Genomic DNA, 11,400 nt, shown 5'->3' with positions numbered 1-11,400 from the left:
AAATAATGAATGGACTGTATTGAGTCCCTAGCTTCATTAAGGTCAATGATTAGTATAGGGACATGGAAACAGACTTTGAGCAAATATAAAGATGGGGTCTTACAAATATAAGAACCTCCTCTGGAGTATGAGCTGATGTTAGTCACCTTTTAGTGGTGCATTTTTGGTTGAAAAAAGGAAGTAATTTCTATATTTCTTATTTATTCTTGCTCATTCCTATGAATACAAAGAGTATAAAGCAAAAGAAATGTCAGATGTTGTATATATTGGCTATAACATTATTTGTCATTTTATCCTACCATGAATTTTACGTAGAAAATTTGCACACATTTCCCAGGTCCTCTTTAGGGCCTTTTTCACCTCTTTGATCCTCAAACTGTAGATCAAGGGATTCAGCATGGGTATCACCAAGGTATAAAATACAGAGGCTGTTTTATCAGTATCAAAGGAATGACTGGATTTGGGATGCACATACATAAATAATAGAGTTCCAAAGAAGACAGCTACCACCATCAGGTGAGATGCACATGTGGAGAAGGCCTTGTGCCTGCCCTCTGCAGAGTTCATCCTGAGGATGGCCATGAGGATCAGCATGTAAGACACAAGGAGTATAATAAGAGATGAAAGCAAATGAAAACCTGCAAAGATCAGTATCATCAATTTAATTTCATGTGTGCTTGAGCAGAGTAAAGATACCAAAGGCAGACTATCACAGTAGAAATGCCTGATGACATTATAGCCACAAAAAGGAGATATGAAAATTTTTATTGTGGTCAGCAAAGACACAAAAGCACTGTAGAGATAAATTATCACCACCAGCAGGTGACAAACTCTTTGTGACATGATGACTATGTAGAGCAGAGGGTTGCAGATGGCCACATAGCAGTCATAGGCCATTGCTGACAAAATGAAAACTTCACTAGTGAGGAAAATACAGAAGAAAGTGAGCTGGATAGCACACCAATGATAGGAGATTGTATGTTGATCTGAAAAATTATTAAATAACATTTTGGGTCCTACAGCTGTTGAATAACCAAGGTCAATGGAGGACAGATGTCTGAGGAAAAAGTACATGGGTGTGTGTAGCCTGGAGTCTATCATGGTGAGGATGACTAAGCCCAGGTTACCCAACGCTGAGACCATGTAAACCATGAGAAGTAGCCCAAATAGTGGAGTCTGCAGCTCAGGATGATCTGTGATTCCCATCAGAATGAATTCATTCAGACCTGTGAGATTGGTTTTGTCCAACCAGGCCACTCAACAGGGAACCTATACTGGAAATAATTATAAGAATAATCAATAAATTTATGTATATGACTGAGAAATATATATTAACTTATTTGTATACAAAATCAATTAATAGCTACAATTGCAAAGTGTTCACCAAAATCCTTATTCTAATTTTATTGGCCAAAAAATAAACTTTTTTCTTGTAAATTGAGAACATCATTACACAGAATAAACAATTATTCCCAAAAAATATCCGTGTGCTATGTATCATGAGTAGGATAAAGATATTAGGAACTTCATTCAGTAATTTTACTCTTACTTGGAGAAAATTTATTAGAAGATGGTTCTTCTGTGCCAAAGATTTATCCCACATAATGTTAGCTATGAAATTAAAACCATACCTTTGAAACTATCTTAACATTAAAATACCAACCAATTAATTGTTATGCATAAATAATAAAACAACTTATCTTGTGCTTCCTATTAATATAAAGTATGGATTAAGCAATATCACTATGAAATATTTGTAACAAAACTTTTATCTTAAATATAAACATAATTCAAAACTTATTTACAGTTTATAGGCAACACAGTGGGTAGAGGAACAATGTAAATGTCACTAGAAAGAATATCAAGATATTTGAAGAGATAATACATGTGATCTCTTGCAAAAGTTGAGATCACATAATTTGAAAATATTAATCATTAATTTAATTAATATTATGGAAATCTTCTAAAGAAGGCCTAAATGGATATGTTGATTAGATTCTGGCAAAAAGGAAGGAAGGAAGGAAGGAAGAAAAAGAAAGGAAAAAAAAAGAAAGAAAGGGAAAGAGAAAGAAGAGTGAGAGAAGAAAGAGGAGGGAGGAGTGAGAAAGGAAAAAAAAGAAGAAACATGAATAATAAAATACATAAAATACTTTGTGGAAAATGGGGTCATTTTATTTGAGTCAAAAGTTCAGTATTTCTAATTTTACTAGTAATTTTTGTGTTTGTTTCTTCTTGAATGTGAAAATATGACATTTAATTAAGAGAATGTTTTGATTTATGACATCAATTCTAAAATATTAAAGGAGTGAAATTTAATGATGTTGTTAATTACTTTCAAATGCTCCAGCATATTAATATCTCTCTAATCGCTTTCTCTCTCTGACTCTACATACAGACAAAAATAGACAAAGGATTTTAATAATTTCTGCATTGATTGTGGTGGTGAATGGATTACATTTGTATTACTCTTCCTATTTTACTTCACATTTAAAAATATTCATAATAAAAGTTGACAGAAGTATGTAGACAAATGAAGAAAGTGATATTTAATAATGTAGTCATATGAAATCCATTATCCATCAAATGAAATAGTTTAAGATTTGTGATGTCCTTAAGTACGGTTAAGTAATAACACAAATAAGAAAAATATGAGACTCTTTTATAATCCTTTCTTTTTTTATGAAAACTTAAAATTGAAAATAGAATCTTCTTATTTTATGATGAAATTATACATGGGAAAGATTGAACTCTGGGGTAAAAGCAAAACTACAGAAGAGACTGTGATAGCCTTTTTAAAAAAACCTTCTTAATAATTGAGACTATACAAAGGGGTTAGCAGATGAAGTGTAAGGTGTGTGTTATAATGAAAAACTGCTGCTTGCTTTACTTCTCTGCATTGCCATTCCCATTGGGCAGGAGTTCATGAAACAAATAGGATGGAAAAAGAGCTAATATTAACTGTTTCTGCTTTAACATTTCCTCATGATTACTTCATTCTTTTGAAATAATTTTTTTGCTATTATTTATCATTTCAGGTAATATATTTGAATATCTACTACATGGAAGATAAATTAGCAAATATACATCATTTCATTCAACCCTAAAGTGATTCATACAATTTATTTAATTTCCTTCATATCTTCATTTAACCATCATTAATCACCAAAACAACACTTTGATATTTTTAATAGCTGAGTACCACTTATACACTGAAACCATCTTCTATGTAGTCTGAGAAGGGTGGATTGACAAATAGCACTTAGCTTTTTTTGATGTGTATCTAAAACCACAAACATTTCAAGTCTGATTGTGTTTATACTATTTTCTATTACTGTAGATATGTAACTATTAAAATATTTATTAGTTTATTTATCTAAAATCCCCATGTGAATTTCCTGTATTCAAGGTTACAGTGCTATAAAAGAATGGTGATCAATCCTCAGATTCCCTTGGGTACTGGATAGACAATATGAAATATAACAAATAACCCAGGGTAGGGAAGAATTGTTGACTTACAGAAGCAAAAGTACATGTACATTTGAAAACATTTAAATTCCTGATTTTGTTATGATTTCATCTGCATGGCTCAGATTAGAGATATTTACTATATCGATATGGTCAACAACATACCACTCAGACTATTTTGTAGAATTGATATGTTCATAAATTCAAACAGTATCTTTCTGTCTTTATTTTATATTCCATCAAATAAAGACACTGCCCCTTTGTAATATGATTGAATTGATGACTAAATTACAATTGAATTGACAATGTTGTGAGACATAGATATCATTAACTAAGAAATTCTTTTCATATATATATATATATATATATATATATATAAATGAAAATGGCAGAGTAGGGGAACTCAAAAAACCCTATCTTTACACTAAAGAAGGGATTAAACTATCAAAAACCATCAGAAAGAATCAGAATGGGGAACTCATGAATCTAATTCAAAGTATCCAGTCTCCATGTAAATGCTTAATAAATAAGGAAACTTAAATTACAGTTAGAAAGTATTGTGGAATTTCAACATACTGGCCTATATACCCCATTCAATATGTCCAAGCCACCCAAAGAAATGTTGACCCACCCTCCTGGGGCTTCTTGTTGGTTCCATGGGAAATATCCATTCAATTCTCTATTTAATGTGGTGGTGTGTTTTAACCTGTTTAGTAGCTCCTTTGGGTATCAGCCCATGTCTAGCACTGTGTCACCCATCTCAGAGATTTCTAAGGGCTCATTTTCACCTGGTAAAAAATACATAAAGGTAAATATGCTAGCTGAAGTGAGCTTGGTGGAATGGATGAGGAAAAGCAACAGAGGAAAGCCCAGAAAGGAAGTGGCTGGGTGCAGAGATATAAGGGGTAGAAGTGACTTGAAGAATTTTGCATATACTAAGAAATGTAGAAACTGTATGCTTGCACAGGACTGTGAGCATGCTCAGAAAATACCAGATAAAGTCCTAATCTTTCACTTCTGACTAGCCTTTAGCTTCCATTCAAGAAAGATATAAAGATAAAGCAGTGTTGTAAGTTACCTGACTAAATGTTGGAGTGCCAGGACACACAGTCAATTAGCAAATATAAGAAATTTTCTTTGCATTTAATTTAAGGAAATTTCTGATACATCATTAGCTGACCATTTAAGTTGATGGGAAAGAACTAAACCAAGCACACATTAATCACAAGGTAGTGTTGAGTTTCTTTTCTGGACCATGCATGCCACCCCCAAAGAAAAGCATAAGATAGTCTTTAAAAATTAGTTTTAAAAAGTCACTAAACAAATAACTACAACATGTAATCATGAAGAGGAAGAATGTGATTTCAAGAGTCACCACATGCTGTATTCAAATACTCAAATACTCAGTTTGCAAAAAAAATAGAGATATTAAAATAAACTAGGAAATATTACCCATTCACATGAAAGAAAATAAAAAGGAAAATATCCATAAGGAAGAACAAATATTGGAATCATGTATTAGTTTGTTAAAGCTGCCAGAAATGCAATATACTAGAAATGTGTTGGTTTTTATAAAGGAAATTTATTGTTTCATGTTTATAGTTGTAAGGCCATAAAAATGTCCAAATTAAGGCATCCAGAGAATGATACCTTGACTCAAGAAAAGGCCAATGACTCTGATGTTTCTCTGTCAGCTAAGAAGGCACATGATTAGGTCTAGTTTTCTGCCCACCTCCTCAGTTCAAAGGATTTCCCTGGAGACAGTTTCATCCTTCATCTCCAAATATCTCAGCCTGTGTCAGCTCTGATGCTTTTTCCAAAATGATTCCCTTTTAAGACATCCCAGTAAGAAACACACTTTAAATGGGTTGAGACATATTTCCATGGAAACCCACAACTGGGTAGGCCACATCTCCATGGAAACAACTTATTCCAAAAGATCCCACCCAACAATATTGAATCAGTATTACAGAACATGGCTTTTCTGGGGTACACAACAGTTTCAAAGTGGCACAAATTAATAGACAAACTTTAAGTCAACTGTATGTTCAAATAACTAATTGAAAATGTACTAAAGGAAACCAGAGCAACTAATTCTCTCCATAAGATTTGGAAATTATGGAAATGAATGAATATTTTCTTTTTTAGAAAAATAAAATTTATTTATTATTTTTAAAATAGAAAATATTCTATTTTCAGAATAGAAAATTTATAACTAAAATGTTCTATGACTAGAACAAAAAAATCACCATTGGTGCTCAACAATATATTTTATAGGCAAAAGAATCACTGAACTTGAAAACAGGTCATAGGAGAAAGGTCTGAGGAGCAGAAATAAAGAGAATGAAGAAAATAAACAGTGCCCAAAGGACCTGGGGGACCCCATCAAACCTTTCAACATAAGCATAATGAGCATGCAAGTAGGAAGGGAAGGGGAGATAGGGGCAGAATGGATATTTTAAGAGATAACAGCTGAACAAAAAATATGGTGAAAGACATGAGGCTGTGTTCTCAGAAGACCAATGGATTCCACATAGGATCAGCTCAAAGAGATCCACAATGCCATACACTATAACCACAACAAAGGTAACTACATAGGGAGATACATTCTGTTTTTGGTTTGTAGCTCTTGCTTTATATTTATATGATTCACAAGGCAAAAGCATAAAATAATCATTTTAAATTTATGTTAATGGATGCACATTATATGAAGATATAATTTGTGTAATAACAAGGGGAAGCAGAGCTGTACAAGAGCAGATTTTTAGTATATTATTAATGCTACACAACTATTAATACATAGTTGATTGTTTTAAGATTTAAATATCAATTTAAATTTAAATATCTCCTGTGTATCTACAAAGAAAGTTACTAAAATATATATAGAAAGGAATTTAGACAGAAATTGAAATGATACACTAGAACAATCAAGTAAACAGAAAGAAAGGAGTGATGGAAGAACTGAGGAAACAATTCATTAAATATAGAGGAAAATGACAAAGTAAGTTCTTATTTATCAGTAACTTTATTTAATGTGATTCACTAACCCATCCAGCTAAATGGTAGAGATTATCAGAACAGATTTTTAAAAATGGATATAACTCTATGGTCTTTACATGGTACTCATTTTAATTCCAAAGTCGGAAATTCATAGAAAGAGAAAGGAAGAATAAAAATAATAATGAAAACAAAAAATCAGTAACCAAATAAGGCTGTGGTGGCTATACAGATAACAGATAAAATATTTTGTCATAAATTTTTAGACAAGACAGTGAAGGGCATGGCATTTTTTTGGGGGGGTTGCTACCAAGTTTATTTGCAGGTAAACAGCATAACATTTACAAACATATTTTGTACAATCAAGTCTGCATTGCCCTGACATACTGGGGGGCTAGGGAAGACCTAGTCCTTCTAACAAGCTATAAACAGTCCTGGATAATGAGTTTATGAAAAACACTTTCTTCTCCTTCAGCAAGGAAGATTATTTATGAAGCTGAATGATTCAGCAACAGGGAACAAAAGGGGAAAAAAATACCTCAAGGAAAGCAACAGCTCCTTTCCTGGTGGGATCTTCCTTCCCTGGTGGGATCAAAAGGGCATGGCATTTTGAAAATATTGATGAGTCAATCCATAAGATATAAGATTATAAACATCTATTCACTTAACAACAGAACACAAACTACATGAGATAAAAATTGACATATTTAAAGGAGAAATAGAAAATTCTACAATAATATTTGGAGAAATCAAAACACAGTTCTTTGAGGGTTCACAATTCAATAAATAATAGGGTGTAGTTTTACATTATCATGTCACTATAAAACCAGATCAAAATAGGAAATTCAGGAAGTTAAATCATTGTCCAGAGCCAGACCCCAATCCAAGTACAGCTCTCAACTCTAAAATAAATAATGATAACTATATTTTTTCTAAGACATATCAAGAAAAATATGCATCTCAGTATATTTATTTAAATACCAAAGTAATTTTTGAGTAGAAGATAACAGAAAGGCTATAAGTAGCATAAAAGACTAAAAATTTAAGCTAAGTACATATTCTTGCATCATAATTTTGCAAAGACAGTTCTGTGCTTACACCTATAGTTGTAGAGATTTTAATCTTACTTTTCATCTCTGATAGATGTGTATTAGTCATTCAAATGATAATTTCATGACACTTCAAAGATTCCTTGAAACTTTGGAAGTATGATACGGGGTAGTCTTTTCACTCATTCAACATTACGGTGTGGATGAGTCACACTGGAGTACTGAAACAGATACTTTAATATTTTCATTTGACCTTGTCTCCAACTAAAAGTGGTGCCTTGCAAATTGCATTGATTTTTTGAAATATATTGGTAAATTTGGAAAATATATGAAATATACAGGGCATATTCAAAACAGAGAAAATGCAGGAAGCATAGAAGATATTGGTAACACTTAATTTAAAGGTAGGTGGAAAACACTATGGAAATCTTGAGGTCAATTCTCAAGCAAATCTGATTAACTACAAATAACAATATCATACTTAACATCTTGTTTGTGACCCAAATCACAGGAAGCAATCAGGAAAATCTTAGCAATATCAATGTATTATCTCCCCATCTCAGAGGTTGCATGTTGTACTATCCAAAAAGTATCAATTAACAAGGGAAGACTTGGATGTAGAAGTCTAGCTTTCCTCAAAGATCATAATAAAGTTGGTTGAAATACCACACTAGTCCAGAATCTCCGGTTATCAATGCAGACTGTTTATGCATATTGCTAAGTTACCTAGGTTGGGTTTTAGAAAACACAGGTAAAATGGAAGATGGGGACTTTGAAGGATCACTGGAAACCTTATGGATAGGGCCCCATTTAAGTTTCCTATGAATCTTAATGCCATGTTCAAATACCATGAAATGAGTAAGGTTAACAATGGGAGTTTATTTGCTCTTGGTCTGAGGCTGGGGAAAAGGTCAAATCAAGGCATCATCAAATTGATGCTTTGTTCTCAAAGACCCGTGTTTTGTGGCTGGCTGCTGGCAACATGGTTCCTCAGTCACTCGGCTTGTCTTCACTTTTGGGTTCAGATTCTTGCCTCCTGTGGCTTACTCTCTTTGAATTTTACTCCACTCATTAATACTACAAGGTAGGATTACAATTCACCCTGATTTATGTGTCTACACCTCCTTAACTGAAATAACTTCATCAAAAGATCCTAATTACAACTTACACCCAAGGAAAGGATTAAATTTAAGAATATGTCTTACTAAAGTACATACATCTCCAAACCACCACAGTACCACAAAAAGTAGGGGAGGTTTCCTCTCTTTTAATGGGAAACCTGCCTTTATTCTCAGTATGTTCCTAATGCAATATAATAAGAAGGATTAATGTATTTCTCTCCTCATTGAAGACTCTCTCTTAGGAGAAGGCATACAATTTATTAATTTGCCTAACACATTTTAAGTCTTCAATGAAAGCCAATGGGTTATCTACTAACTACAAATGACACCTTTATACTCCCATAAATGAAAAGGCTTTTAGATAACTTTCCACAGTTTCTCTTTGTTATTTCTCTGCTGCCACCTAGAGATTTGGAATCAAAGCATTGTACCTTCAGGACAGGTATTGTAATCTGTTTTATAACCCACAATATTCCCCTTTTATTAAAGTGGCTTATTTTATGCTGTATGTCTGAGAGCACAATGGAGAAGGGCTTAAACACTGCCTCTTACATTTTTCTAAAAACCCACAAGGGAAAATTAATGTTTTTATGTGCAGCCATTTTTTTCTTTATATGTTGTATTTTTAACTTAGTGAATTATTATATACCTATAAACAAATGCACATATCATAAATGAAAAAAACAAAAAATATTTTTTACAAATTTGAGACATGTATATAATGAGAATCCACATTGACCAATAATGAGAGCAATAATAACAACAATGAAAACTTTATCAGGACCCCTAAGGAATCTCACATGGTTTTATGAATAATAGTGCTAATCATAATTGATTACATTCTTATTAAATTATAAATTCATTTTTATTATATATTAAATTCATTGGCCTGGAATTGCTTAGTCATAGGTATATATATATATTCTGCCAAATAATTTTCCAATGTGATTATACCACTACACACTAACACCAGCAGTGCATGGTAGCTATGGGTGCTCAGTACTCCTGGCAGGATTTAATATTTTCCATCATTTTGATCATATATTTTTTCCTGATTCCTGTGTGCTCTTTTCCATGTTTTCTTTAACTTTTTGGGTATTTTGAAGATACTTGTTTTAAATTCTTTGTCTTAGAAGTAACATTTCTGAGATTTATGAAGTATACTTTGCATCTCTTTATTGCTTCCTTTGAAATGGGGACCCTTTTTTCTCCGAAAGTTTTGTGATTTTACTTTTTTTTAAATCTGGACACTTGAGTATTTTAACATGGTAACTGTAGAATGCATGTCTCTACCTTCCAAATGTTTGTTTTATTTAATTTAATTGTCAAAGAGGTATTAGTATATTTGTTTAGTGACCTTTCCAATCTATTTTTAAAAGAAAACATATTCCTTAATGTATGTAATCACTGAAGTTACTATTTCTTTAGCTAATGAATACAAATGATATGACAGAGATTTTTTCAATGTCAAGAGCAAAGAATTCACTTCTCAGATTTTGCAGATTACCTTTAGCTGAGTATCTCCTTTAGAGCCTTTTCATCTTCCCTTTGGAGCAAATTTCACTATGGAAACTTTTATCATTTCACTATTACATTAGGTATTCAATATAAGTATTTTATAGACATTTTCTAGACTGATAAGTTTTTATTCTATTCTGCTAAAAATTTTATTGTAAATTGAAGTTGAATTTTATCCTATGCCCAATTTAATTCTAAATTGCAATAATTTTTTATTCATCTATTTCTTATATGAAATCAACCTTTGGCTGTATTAAACATTTTAAAATATGTATAACTTTTAAAAACTTTCCAAATTTTAAGAGTACAGCTCAATATGTTTCAGAATAGTTTATCTTAGGGTAAGTTTATAGGGATATATCATTTCTTTCATTTAATAGTGTGCTTGTGAGATCCATCCTTCTTTCTGTCTTCCATCTTCATCAATTGTAGTATATAATCCATTGTATGAATGCCTTAGTTTGTCAGGGATATTGTAACAAACTACAATAGACTAGTTGGCTTTAATAAAATAAAATTAATGTTCAATAGTTCTAGGGGATAGATGTCTGTGTCAGAATATTAGCAGTACCATGCTTCCACTTAAATACATAGAGGGCTGGCATTAGGTGGCAATCCATGATGTTCCTTGGCTTCTGGCATAATTTTATCTCTGCCTTCATCATTTAGCCATCTCTGTCCCTCTTTTATTGTGTCTAAATTTCTTCTGCTTAAGCAGAACTAGTGCATGTCCACCAACACTGATAGCAGAATATGCACACCTGACATAACTCATCTAAGAACTTACCCTCCTTGATCATTTAATTGTGCTGATTTTAAACTCAGTTTGACCTTCATTAGAAATATATTCAGAGATACTTCCAGGCCTTGAACCTCACTATTCATATGGAAACACTTGCAAATTTAATACAAAAATTATAATGTTCAAAGCATTATGTTATTGTGCTCTGGTGAATATAATAGCCTAAATCAAAATAATATTTTGTTTTGACTTTGCCATCAATTTACCATTGCAAGTGTCATTTTTGCAGAAACATCTGTTTCCATAGTTCCTATCATATTGGGACACCTCTAATGTGCCCTGCAGCTATGTACCAAGCTGTAGTTTCTCTGAACTTCCTTAGGATAATTCCAAGAATATTTCTGCAGGGGACATAAATGCATTTCAAGTGATTGTGTCTCACTTGCTTACAGCACTGACTTGCTCTCTAATTCCACTTTAAAAGCTTTTCTCCCTTCCCTGTCTCACA

The 11,400-nt window shown here is 32.5% G+C and overlaps 1 protein-coding gene across 1 annotated transcript in view; it reads right to left on the bottom strand.

Moving 5' to 3' along the window:
• Positions 1–307: 307 nt before the first annotated feature.
• The window catches only part of LOC143673124 (olfactory receptor 8K3-like), a 55,195-nt gene continuing 44,102 nt past the window's right edge, over positions 308–11,400 (bottom strand). The window contains 2 exon segments of the mRNA XM_077147469.1: positions 308–339; positions 342–1,256. Of these exon segments, the coding sequence (XP_077003584.1) occupies positions 308–339; positions 342–1,256 (947 nt within the window).

This window comes from Tamandua tetradactyla, unplaced genomic scaffold (genome assembly GCF_023851605.1).
Source record: "Tamandua tetradactyla isolate mTamTet1 unplaced genomic scaffold, mTamTet1.pri scaffold_133_ctg1, whole genome shotgun sequence".
Classification (NCBI taxonomy): domain Eukaryota; kingdom Metazoa; phylum Chordata; class Mammalia; order Pilosa; family Myrmecophagidae; genus Tamandua; species Tamandua tetradactyla.
This window is presented reverse-complemented; position numbering and strand designations above follow the sequence as displayed.